The sequence below is a fragment of the Oryx dammah genome, unplaced genomic scaffold (genome assembly GCF_014754425.2).
Source record: "Oryx dammah isolate SB20612 unplaced genomic scaffold, SCBI_Odam_1.1 HiC_scaffold_22, whole genome shotgun sequence".
Taxonomy (NCBI): Eukaryota; Metazoa; Chordata; class Mammalia; order Artiodactyla; family Bovidae; genus Oryx; species Oryx dammah.
Genome location: NW_024070206.1, coordinates 53,932,332 through 53,946,038, shown reverse-complemented (window position 1 = coordinate 53,946,038; position 13,707 = coordinate 53,932,332). Strand labels below are relative to the sequence as shown.

General features: G+C 38.4%; 1 protein-coding gene across 1 annotated transcript in view; it reads right to left on the bottom strand.

Annotated features, from left to right (window-relative positions):
- DOK6 (docking protein 6) overlaps positions 1-13,707 on the bottom strand; it is a 383,598-nt gene that overhangs the window by 222,703 nt on the left and 147,188 nt on the right. The window contains exon 3 of the mRNA XM_040264342.1: positions 1,135-1,249. Coding sequence (XP_040120276.1) covers positions 1,135-1,249 — 115 coding nt within the window. The remainder of the gene's footprint in view (positions 1-1,134; positions 1,250-13,707) is intronic.

Sequence of the window (13,707 nt, the reverse complement as noted above, 5' to 3'; positions counted from 1 at the left end):
TAAAGGCATTCAAGGAAAGAGGAACACTTTGACACACTCTAATTCAATTTAGCAAAACTAAGATAAGTGCAGGTGAGTAGGTATGAGCAATTTATTTAGGCAAAGTGACCTTACCAGTCTTGAATAATATAATCCAGTAATAAATACACCTATAAACTTTAACCATAAATACAGAAGGTTTACTCCTTTTAAAAAGTTACTTAACAAAGCATCTCCTAAAAGACTTAACCATTATTTTAAATTCACATCTTTCAAAGACGTAGTGCTTTCTGCTTCCATCCAGTATACAATGAAAACACCGTTCCATTAAGAAAAATCTTTAAAAAACTATAATAAGCCAACTAATATATTACACAGTACAGAGACTCCAGGGCTTCTCGGGTGGCTCAGCTGGTAAAGAATCCACCTGCAATGGAGGAGACCTGGGTTCAACCCCTGGGTTGGGAAGATCCCTTGGAGAAGGGAACGGCTACCCACTCCAGTATTCCAGCCCAGAGAATTCCTATGACTGTATAGTCCATGGGGTCACAAAGAGTCAGACATGACTGAGCGACTTTCACTTTTCACAGGAATTCCAAAATGAGAAACACCACGAGTTCCAACGATAAACTGCCTAGTGTCTCAATAATGTCAGAGTGCTTTATGAACTGGGATGCTAAAATTCAATCTGAAATGTATTTAACTTGTAATACTGAGGATCTATGAAAGCAACCAATTGCTCACAGGTCTGCTCTGGAGCGTCTAGGGACCGTGGCTGTGCTCCCGTGCCACACTCTTACACTGTTAACGCCTTACCAACTGCCTCCAACGGCACTTGGCAAGAGCCACAGCACATGTCAGGAGCTTGCTCTAACAAACACCCCCACAGGCATTGTTTGCTTAATTCTCCAAGCTTGAATGGAAACCTCAGAAGTCCTCAGACCACCTGGGAACAAAATCCAGACACAGCCAGAAAATAAACAGGCACCCATAACATCTGTAGCAACAGAGAGACCAAGCTTACTAATGGTCTTCCACAGCACATTCTCCCCACAATAAGCCATGCAGTTCATAGGTGGATCTTAATCCATGTAGGCTATTGTGTCAGAAGCAGCTCCAGGTCTTCAAGCTGGAGACAGGGCTGTGATTGCTTACCTGATTCACACGCAAATGTCTTTGACGTTTCATCATGAAAGATAATTGCCACTGCATGCTTCTTTGTCTCTCGAGGCAGCCTGGTTATATTTTTGATGTTGTGCAGTTCAGTTACCTTGAACAGAAAACATTTTTAACTTAGCATATAGTACACGCTCTACGCTGGGTGCTCACACAGAATGACCCATTATGACTGTCCTGTCACTTTCCAATGGATATTTTTACTTGTTTCTAATTAACAGGAGTCAAATCCCATGCAGAATGAAAACAAACAACTTTTTCAATGCCATCAATTGTGGTTATGCTTTGCTCAATTTTGAAAGAGTCTAAAAATTATGTAGAAGAATAACTCTGAAAGCAAGGACTCCTGTGTTTTTTAAAAATTGTATCTTTTACAAACAATAGCCAGTATGACACACAGAAGAGTCTCAATAAATTTCCATTAAATATTGATTGGATTTAACATCTCAGCTGTCTTCTAAAACCCACTCATCATGCAAGTCCCTGGTAGAAATGCAGTCTAACTGACACCTGTCAATCAGCAGACAGTGACTCTAAAATTCTGGAAACATTACATATAAGCAATGGACTTCCTTCCCAGACCAAACCACAAAGTGTTCACGGACGCTTATACCCCTGATCGCCACCCTGTTCTCTCACCAAGGCTCATTCATGATTTATGGACCCAGGTTAACACCTCTACTCTTTTGGCAACTAATAATTGTAATAAACAAGTATTTTAGCTCTCAGTTGTATGGGTATAGGCTTTCTGCTGTAACTGTGCATTTTCATTTCTCTCCACAGTCCCTAGAAATGAGCAGTTTGTCTACTTCCCCACTTACTCTGCAAATACAACTTTATGATAATAATGTGTGAGTTAATTTCTAAAATGCACTCTCAACATGCTACGTCAGTATTTTCTTCTAATAAAAGATCCAACAGGTTCGTTTTCATTTCCATTTATATAAATACTTAAAATTTTCTAAGTTTCTTTGACCTATGTGCATTGTTCACTCTCCAAGTGTTTCAGAATTTTCTAGCTATTTTCTATTATTGGTTTCCAGTTTTGCTGCATTCTAGTTTAATTTCATATGGTAGAGAGAAGGTACACTACGTTTTCCATTTTTAAAAAATTGGTTATGGTCTATAGCCCAAACTACCGCTCAAACTACTGCACAATTGCACTCATCTCACACGCTAGTAAAGTAATGCTCAAAATTCTCCAAGCCAGGCTTCAGCAATACGTGAACCATGAACTTCCAGATATTCAAGCTGGTTTTAGAAAAGGCAGAGGAACCAGAGATCAAATTGCCAACATCCGCTGGATTATTGAAAAAGCAAGAGAATTCCAGAAAAGACATCTATTTCTGTTTTATTGACTATGTCAAAGCATATTTTGAATATGCTTTCTGAATATTTTAAGTCAACTTTTTGGCTTAGTTTTAAGCCAATTTTTTGACTCTTCTCTTTCATTTTCATCAAGAGGCTCTTTAGTTCTTCTCTTTCTGACATAAGGGTGGTGTCATCTCCATATCTGAGGTTATTGATATTTCTCCTGGCAAACTTGATTTCAGTTTGTGTTACTCTGCGTATAAGTTAAATAAGCAGGGTGACAATATACAGCTTTGGTGTAGTCCTTTCCTGATTTAGAACCAGTCTGTTCCATGTCTAGTTCTAACTGTTGCTTCTTGACCTTCATACAGATTTCTCAGGAGGCAAGTCAGGTGGTCTGGTATTCCCATCTCTTGAAGAATTTTCCACAGTTTCTTGTGATCCAAACAGTCAAAGGCTGTGGCGTAGTCAATAAGCGGAAGTAGATGTTTTTCTGGAACTCTCTCGCTTTTTTGATGATCAAACAAATGTTGGCAATTTAATCTCTGGTTCCTCTGCCTTTTCTAAATCCAGCTTGAACATCTGGAAGTTCATGGTTCATGTACTTGACTTGGAGAATTTTGAGCATTACTTTGTTAGTGTTTGAGATGAGTGCAATTGTGCAGTAGTTTGAACATTCTTTGACATTGCCTTTCTTTGGGATTGAAATGAAAACTGACCTTTCCCAGTCTTGTGGCCACTGCTGTGTTTTCCAACTTTGTTGGCATATTGAGTGCAGCACTTTCACAGCATCATCTTTCAGGATTTGAAACAGCTCAACTGGAATTCTATCACCTCCACTAGCTTTGTTCACAGTGATGCTTCCCAAGGCCCACTTGACTTTGCATTTCAGGATGTCTGGCTCAAGGTCAGTGATCACACCATTTTGGTTATCTGGGTCATGAAGATCTTTTTTTGTATAGTTCTTCTGTGTATTCTTGCCACTTTAAGGATTCTTGCCATCTCACGGATATGAGAGTTGGACCACAAAGAAGACTGAGTGCTGAAGAATTGGTGCTTTTGAACTGTGGTGCTGGAGAAGAGTCCTGAGAGTTCCTTGGACTGCAAGGAGATCAAACGAGTTGATCCTTAAGGAAATCAACCCTGAATATTCACTGGAAGGACTGATGCTGCAGGCGAGGCTCGAATACTTGGCCATGTGATGTGAAGAGCTGACTGATTAGTTAAAAAAGACTCTGATGATGGGAAAGATTGAAGGCAGATGAGAAGGCAGCAGAGGATGAGACGGTTTGATAGCACCGCTGACTAAATGGACATAAATTTGGGCAAATTCTAGAAGATAGTAAAGGACGGGGAAGCCTGGCATGTTGCCGTCCATCAGGTCAAAAGAGCTACACATGACTCAGTGACTGAACAACAACAAAGTATGATTTTCTATATACACATATTTTCAATTTATAGATGTCTTTACATTTATGGTGGGTTTCTTTATGACAGTGTCTAGTTGCATCTTGTTTGATCCACTCTGACAATCCTCATCTTTTAATTGGTGTATTTTAAGCCATTGATATTCAAAGTAAATATCAGTGTAACTGGACTAATATATAGAATATTTGTACCGGTTTTCTATTTCTTGTCCTTCTTCTCAGTTTCTATTTTATCTTTCACTCTTTTTCTGTCTTTTGTGGTTTTAACTGTGAATTTGATATGATTCCATTTTTCCTCCTTTCTAACATGTCAGCTATACCTTTTTTAAAACTTTTTTAGTTGCTGCCCTAGAGTATGAAATATACATTTACAGGTAATGCAGTTCCAAACTACACTATATCAAATTACACATATATCAGAGATATATACATATATATCTACTTATCATATATATATTTATAAATGTATACAAAATCAAATACATTGTTGATGCTATTTTGAACAAACTGTCACCTGTTAGATCAATTAAGAATAAGAAAAAATGAAACTTTTAATTTTATCTCCACTTACACCTTTTTGATGCTTTTCCTTTCTTTATATAGATCTGACTATCTAACCTACATTATTATTTTCTCTAAAGAAATAATTTTAACATTTTTTACAAAGTCTTACCAGCAATAGATTCAATTTTGTTTGAAAAAGTCAATTTCTGCTTCACTTTTAAAGATAATTTTACAGGGCATATAGAACTCTAGGTCGATGGGTATTTTTCATCTTAAAACATTAAATATAGTTAGCTCTCGATATCCTAGGGTTCCACATTGCCAGATTCAACTAACCTTGGATTGGGTACTACTTTTACGATCCGCAGTTGGTTGAATCCGAAGACGTGGGAGCCGCAGATATGAGACTCAGCTGTGCTTGCTATTTTATGTAAGGTTTTAGGCATCCATGGATTTTGGTATCCGTGGAGGATACTGGAACTGACTCCCCATTAGATACCGAGAGATGGCTGTGTTTCACTCTAATCTGTTGCTTGCATAGTTTCTGAGGGAAAGGTAAGTGTAATTCCTCTTTATTCCTCTATGGAGAAGGTGATTTTTCCTCTCTCTGATTTCTTTCGGGATTTTTTTCCTTGATTTTCCATAGTTGAAAATGCCTAGGTATACTTTTCAGTCATTTTTTTTTTTGTGGTGAGCAGTAATCCTGCTTGGGGTTCACTGAGATTCCTGGATCTGTAGTTTTGTGTCTGACATTAATTTGAGGAAAATTGTTAGTTATTATTGGTAGAATTTTTCTTTCTTCTCATGTTGGTACTTCCATTGTGCATATATTATACCTTTTATAGATGTCCCAACAGTGCTGGAGTATTGGTTTTATTTTTACTGTTTCAGTCTCTGTTCTCTCTGCTTTTCAGCTTTGGAGGTGTCTTTTTATTCATTTACTTATGGCTGTTCTGGGTCTTTGTTGCTGCACAGGCTTTTCTCTAGTTGCAGTGAGTGGAGGCTACTCTCCAGCTGCCTTGCAGGAGCTGCTCACTGTGGCGGCTCCTCTTGTTTGCAGCACAGGGTCTAGGGCACAGGCTTCAGCGGCTGCAGCACATGGGCTCAGTGGTTGCAGCTCCCGGGCCCTAAAACACAGGCTCAACAGTTGTGGAGCACGGGCTCAACTCCTCAGCATGTGGGATTCTTCCAGATCAGGGATTGAACTCGTGTCTCCTGCACTGGCAGGTGGGTTGTTTACCACTGAGCCACCAGGGAACCCTGGAAGTTTCTACTGAGACATCTTCAACCTTGTAGATTCTTCATCAGCCATGTCCAGTGTTTATATAGTCATCAAAGGCATCCTTCATTTCTGTTACAGTATTTTTTCTTTTTGGTTCCTCAGACTTTCTGTCTCTCTTCTGACAGTTCCCATCTGTTCTTGCATCAGTTCAGTTCAGTTCAGTTCAGTCGCTCAGTCGTGTCCGACTCTTTGCGACCCCATGAATCGCAGCACGCCAGGCCGCCCTGTCCATCACCAACTCCTGGAGTTCACTCAGACTCACGTCCATCGAGTCAGTGTTGCCATCCAGCCATCTCATCCTCTGTCATCCCCTTCTCCTCCTGCCTCCAATCCCTCCAAGCATCAGAGTCTTTTCCAATGAGTCAACTCTTCGCATGAGTTGGCCAAAGTACTGGAGTTTCAGCTGCAGCATCATTCCTTCCAATGAAATCCCAGGGCTGATCTCCTTCAGAATGGACTGGTTGGATCTCCTTGCAGTCCAAGGGACTCTCAAGAGTCTTCTCCAACACCACAGTTCAAAAGCATCAATTCTTTGGCACTCAGCTTTCTTCACAGTCCAACTCTCACATACACACATGACCACAGGAAAAACCATAGCCTTGACTAGACGGACCTTAGTCGGCAAAGTAATGTCCCTGCTTTTGAATATGCTCTCTAGGTTGGTCATAACTTTTCTTCCAAGGAGTAAGCATCTTTGAATTTCATGGCTGCAGTCACCATCTGCAGTGATTTTGGAGCCCAAAAAAATAAAGTCTGACACGGTTTCCACTGTTTCCCCATCTATTTCCCATGAAGTGATTGGACCAGATGCCATGATCTTCATTTTCTGAATGTTGAGCTTTAAGCCAACTTTTTCACTCTCCTCTTTCACTTTCATCAAGAGGCTTTTTAGTTCCTCTTCACTTTCTGCCATAAGGGTGGTGTCATCTGCATATCTGAGGTGATTGATATTTCTCCAGGCAATCTTGATTCCAGCTTGTGTTTCTTCCAGCCCAGCGTTTCTCATGATGTACTCTGCATATACGTTAAATAAGCAGGGTGACAGTATACAGCCTTGACCCACTCCTTTTCCTATTTGGAACCAGTCTGTTGGTCCATGTCCAGTTCTTGCATACTGTCTACTTTATCCATTAGCACCTTTAGTGTAGTAAACACAGTTGTTTTAAATCTCTGGTCTGATAATTTCAACATCCCTGCCTTTTCTGATTTTGATGGTCTATCTCTTCAAATTGTATATTTTGAAGAGATATTTTCAAATATCTTTGAAACGCTATTGGTGTTTTATCTTTTGGTAATGCCTTGTAATTTTTTCTTGGTAGTCATTGATTTTTTTTTTTTTTTGGTAATATTTCCTTTTAAAATCTGTAATGATTTGGACTTCTAGCCTCATAAAATAACAAGCTTATCACTCAAGGTTGCTGTGCAGTCTGTCCAGAGGGGCCCTTATGGTCTCTGTCATAATAAATTTACCGTCTATAGTCTACATGCTGGAAAAATTATTTTAATATTTAAAAAATATTTATTTTTCTCTCTCCTTGTCATTATTTCATTTAACATGCAAAACTAAAATTGATAAGGTAAGTGATTTCAAGTTAAATAAACTAAAAATGGTTTGCTTCATATATATGCATGTATAAAAACACCTACATATGTGTATATATGCATTCATATGTGAATTTATACATATACTATATCTATCTATTTGTCTAAAAAAAACTCATTTTGTCTTCCACGGAAGAAAAATTAGGCTCTAGTATCTTAAAGTGTTAGATCCTGGGGAGAAAGATGAGAATTTTTTTTGGAACAATGATTTGTATATTATATTTGAAGTACATTAAAGCATAGTCTCAACAATAAACTCTTAAATTTTTAAATCATTTGATAATGGACTCAAGTAATAGTTAAGCCAAATTTTATTCTAAAATAGTAGATTAAAGATATTTTAAAAAGAGACATTATTTCCAAGTGTTATTAATTTTAAATAAGCAAATGATCTTACCAAAATTAAGTAGAGTTTAAAAGCAATGAAGATCATGTGTTGCTTAAGAACAGATACTATCCATGTTAGGTGAGTATAAAAGTGATATGCCACTATATAAGATATATATAATATCAAGTTGCGTCAAAAAATATCATAAAAACTTTATTATTCTGCTCCAAGGCCTTTTCCAAATATTTTTATTTACAAATATAAAAGAATATTGGAACTAATACTGCGTGGGACATCTTTTTTTCATCTCATAGCAAAAACTCAACAGAGCAAATTAATAAACAGCCTAGCAAAATGCAGCAAGCACTAGAGATTTTCTAACTTTTGTGCCTCCGGCAATCTGACAAACAATGTAGTTCTAACAAAGTGTTTGGTCTTCTGTAAAATTCACATTTAGAAATGCAGAGAAGCTCTTCAAGCAGACATGGTTACACTGGTTTCCACAACAGCGTGAGGCTTTTTGTTGATCAATAGTGCGATGCTACCCAATTCAGTGTGTGCGCTAACAAACTGAAGTGATACGAGGAAGCAGAGCACTCACGGAGGCATAAAATCTCACCTCTCAGATTGTCTTGGTTAGGGAGTTCAAGAGTTCTGTTAGATCACAAAAGGTTATAAAATCATACCGGAAGATTTTCTAAGGACTTGGTATATCTTTGGAATTTGCATGCATGCATGCTCAGCCGCTCCAGATGTGTCTGACTCTGTGACGTTATGAACTGTAGCCCGCCAAGCTCCTCTGTCCATGCGGATTCTCCAGACAAGAATACTGGAGTCGGATGTTATGCCCTCCTGCAGGGACTGAATCTGCATCTCTTAGGTCTCCTGCATTGGCGGGTGGGTTCTCTACAGTTAACGCCACCTCGGAAACCCCTTGGAATCTGATATATCTTTAATTCAAAATATATTTAAAAAATATTTAGAATCATAGCAATTCAGGTCAAGATATATCTGAATCTCTTGTCCTCACTTTTCACTTTCAGTACTAAATGATTTTATGACCCAGTACAAAACTGTTTGCATTTTCTTAGAGGAAGGTAATTTTTAAAATAATATCTTTAAATGCTTTAAAATAAAAATATTTTTATTGGTCTACAACCTAACAGTGTGACATAAAACTGTGAACTTATTATTGAGTGTGAAATCCTTGTGTGCATGCTAAGTCACTTCAGGCCTGTCCAATTCTTTGAGACCCCATGGGCTTTGGCCAACAGGCTCATCTGTGGGATTTTCCAGGCAACAATACTGGAGTGGGTTGCTATGTGTTTCTCCAGGGGATCTTCCAGATCCAAGGATTGAACCCATGTCTCCTGCATTGGCAGGTGAATTCTTTACCACTAGCACCACCAAATCCTAGAGCATTTCAATAATATGTATCTATAAATTATTATATCATTTAATAATTCAACCCATATTTCTGAAATATTAATTTTTCATACTGCTCTAAAAGGATAAAACATTAGTTTAATAACAAGGCATTATAATAATTAAATATGATATTAGCAGAATTTAATTAAAGGAAAAATTACTTGAAAATAATTCAGGTTGTTCAAGTCTAAGTCAATTAATGCCATGGTCAATAATTTAAAATACTGAGGTCTAGTAAGTGTGTGTAGGTATACAAAAACAGCATGTTGTACACCTTAAATATATACAATTTTTATTTTATTATTTTAAAAAGAATACAGTAACTGGACTTTCTTGGTGACTCAGTAGGAAAGAGTTTTGTCTGCAATGCAGAAGATGCAGTTTTGATCCCTGGGTCAGGAAGTTCCCCCAAGAGAGGAAATGGCAAACCCTCTCCAGTATTCTTGCCTTGGAAATTCCTTGGACAGAGGAGTCTGGCAGGCTTCAGTCTATGGGGTTGAAGAGCGTTGGACGCAACTTAGCGACTAAACAACAACCTTGTTTGGAGCCACTGCCTTGATTCCTGCTGCACTTTTACCTATTATTGCCTTTGCTTCAAAACAAAGTGAAAATGACAAGTAATATGTTAGTGTTACGATGAAAAGAGTGCTGTCTGCCTTGACAATTCTGAGGTCCACTGTTCCAAACACAGGCTTCTCTCGGGCCACAATACCTGCTCTGTCCTGAAACTCTGCCAGCGTCTATTTCATGCACACGCCCCTTCCCCCTTCCCCTCCACAACTTCACTACTGCTGTTTCTCATCTCAAATATTTCCATTTGTTTTTCCATCTGCCTTCATACCCTTTATCTTCCATTGTCTTGTTCACACTGGTCTTAGACTTATATTTTTAATCCAAACCTTTTATCATGTCCCTTCATTTATCATGCCTTCAGTTAGTTAGTCAGTGTTAGATGCTAAGTTGTGTCTGACACTTTGTGATGACTGTAGCCTGCCAGGCTCTCCGTCCATGGCATTCTCCAGGCCAGAATACTGAAGTGGGTGGCTATTTCCTTCTCCAGGGGCTCTTAATCCAGGGATCAAACCTGGGTCTCCCACATTGCAGGCAGATTCTTTACCGTCTGAGCCACAAGGCATTAAAACCATTTAATTACACCTTAAAGTTAAGTTCTCACTCCTTAGCAAGGACTCAATGACTTTAATGACTCAGTTCCTTCCTGGAAATTGAATAGCATCTTTCTCTACATTAACCTTGAACACAAGTTAGTGTCCAGCCATGTACAAAGTCTTTGAGTTGTCTTGAATAGAAATGTGCTCTTTAAAGGTGATGCTAAAGCGGAAGCTCCAATACTTTGGCCACCTGATGTGAAGGGCTGACTTATTAGAAAAGACCTTGATGCTCAGAAAGATTGAGGGCAGGAGGAGAAGGGGGTGACAGAAGATGAGGTGGTTAGATAGCATCACTGACTCAATGGACATGAATTTAATCAAACTCCGGAGATAGTGGAAGACAGAGGAGCCTGGTGTGCTAGTTTATGAGCTTGCAAAGAGTCAGACACGACTTAGCGATGGTACAACAGCATTCAAAGGTTACAGAGTCTTTAACAGAATAATCTTCTTGGAGCTTCCTTCAGCTTCCTATCAAGCTCACAATCATTCATCAAGACCAACAAGCCTCCCTTAACCTTCCCTGAATGACTCATGCACAGTTAATAGCCTGTCGCTGATGGTGGTGGTAGGTGGTGTTTCTCAAGCCCTTGACAGTGTGATCTGAATTCAGATGGCTTCCCGACTCATTATGAAATCTGGTTGTGTTTTACTTACAGTGGTCTCAGTAAGTAAATTATTGAGTTGTTCCTTTATTAATTCATGTCATTTATTTATCAATTTTCTACATAACTAGACTTCTATATAGGATTTTTATTTCATTTTAAATATATGCTTTTCACAGTGGAGACCAGTAGACACCTGTTAAGTGATTGGCTCTTTCGTATCTGATGAGAAAAGAAAAGATTAAAGATAAAGAAGATGATAGCATACAGCTGCACTGGGCTATATGTTCTGAAATGGAGGGTATACTTCTGTGTATCACTTAATAAGACCAAACAAAAGAGAAGCTGCTTCACTTGCAGATGAAAATAGTTCATTAGATTTTAGTTGTTCTACCATTACTTAGTTTGTAGAACTTTCAGGAGGAATCTGATATGGGCTGAAGGGAATAGTGATATTTTCTCCAATTAAGTCCAAGTTTTTCAGAGGGATCTTCTTTGTATACTTAGCAAAGTTAGGATGAACAAATTAAGGTTTACTGTAAAATTTAAAAATCACCATACTATTATGTTATATATCTTTCCCCTTAGCCTAACTGTGCATATTAAATTATTCACATTCAGTTCAGTTCAGTCACTCAGTCATGTCTGACTCTTTGCGACCCCATGAACTGCAGCACGCCAGGCCTCCCTGTCCATCACCAACTCCCGGAGTTCACTCAGACTCACGTCCATCGAGTCAGTGATGCCATCCAGCCATCTCATGCTCTGTCGTCCCCTTCTCCTCCTGCCCCCAATCCCTCCAAGCATCAGAGTATTTTCCAATGAGTCAACTCTTCTCATGAAGTGCCCAAAGTACTGGAGTTTCAGCTTTAGCATCATTTCTTCCAAAGAAATCCCAGGGCTGATCTCCTTCAGAATGGACTGGTTGGATCCCCTTGCAGTCCAAGGGACTCTCAAGAGTCTTCTCCAACACCACAGTTCAAAAGCATCAATTCTTTGGTGCTCAGCCTTCTTCACAGTCCAACTCTCACATCCATACATGACCACAAGAAAAACCAGAGCCTTGACTAGATGGGCCTTAGTCGGCAAAGTAATGTCTCTGCTTTTGAATATGCTCTCTAGGTTGGTCATAACTTTTCTTCCAAGGAGTAAGCGTCTTTGAATTTCATGGCTGCAGTCACCATCTGCAGTGATTTTGGAGCCCCCCAAAATAAAGTCTGACACTGTTTCCACTGTTTCCCCATCTATTTCCCATGGAGTGATGGGACTGGATGGCATGATCTTCATTTTCTGAATGTTGAGCTTTAAGCCAACTTTTCCACTCTCTCCTTTCACTTTCATCAAGAGGCTTTTTAGTTCCTTTTCAACTTTCTGCCATAAGGGTGGTGTCATCTGCATATCTGAGGTGATTGATATTTCTCCCGGCAATCTTGATTCCAGCTTGTGTTTCTTCCAGCCCAGCGTTTCTCATGATGTACTCTGCATATAAGCTAAATAAGCAGGGTGACAGTATACAGCCTTGATTCACTCCTTTTCTTATTTGGAACCAGTCTGTTGTTCCATGTCCAGTTCTAACTGTTGCTTCCTGACCTGCATACAGATTTCTCAAGAGGCAGGTTAGGTGGTCTGGTATTACCATTTCTTTCAGAATTTTCCACAGTTTATTGTGATCCACAAAGTCAAAAGCTTTGGCATAGTCAATAAAGCAGAAATAGATGTTTTTCTGGAACTCTCTTGCTTTTTTGATGATGCAGCAGATGTTGGCAATTTGATCTCTGGTTCCTCTGCTTTTTCTAAAACCAGCTTCTCACGAGCATAAAATAAAATTTCAGTAATTAGTATACAGATAAATAACTGAAAAAAGCCTGTTTGCTGAATATTTTTTTAATTTTAAAATATCTCATCAGTTTACTGTCATGACAATTGAGATTAGATATTGCCTATTGAGGCATTCAGTTTCTTCCTTTAAAGATAATTATATTTTGAAAAGTTAAAGAACTTAACTTTCAGATATTTTTCAAGTATATTCAAATGAACCAGAATACAAACTGCACTCTTCTTTCTTATTAATCTTACTAATAATTCTTATCTCTCCTGACATTTTACTAATCTCCTATGGTTGTTTTAATTAGGTCAGAGTTTTTATTTTTGGGAATAAACACTTTAGAGGATAGTTTAATAAAATTCTCTTCATTAGAATAGAGAATATTGATTTTCCAGTAAAAGAAAAGGTGAAAAACTTACTGAAGTTGTAGATTATTTCAATTATTACATATCAATCTCTTTTGAAAGCCCAAGTCCTAAGTGTTCATAATTATAATTTAAGTATTGATGTTACCCTATATATTGTATGCTTTAATATTCTGGTCACAATATTTGAATAGAAAGTGTATAATTGCTTACTTCCAAAAATTTTGTATCTATTTTCCAATAGCTGCTTCCTTATATTTATCTGTCACTGAAAAATATGAAATGTGTACCACTGAAAAAATCAATATAACTCATTTTTTAAGCTCCTTGTGACACACTTTCATGTTTGCTGTCTGACAATCCCAACATGTTCATAATCAATAATCACAAGTTCTGTTGTCAGCTGGCACAGTGGTAAAGAATCTGCCTACCAGTGCAGGAGACACAAGAGACACAGATTTGATCCTTGGGTCGGGAAAATCCTTTGGAGAAGGAAACGGCAACCCACTCCAGTATTCTTGCCTGGAAAATCCCGTGGACAGAGAAGCCTGGTGGACTACAGTCCACAGGGTCACAAAGAGCCAGACACACCTGAGCATGCACACGCCACTCAAATATTAAACTACATTACAAAATGCATCTTCTAGAGAAAATAATTATGGATAAAATTACACTAGACTTAGAATTAACTATAACAGTCACCATTGGC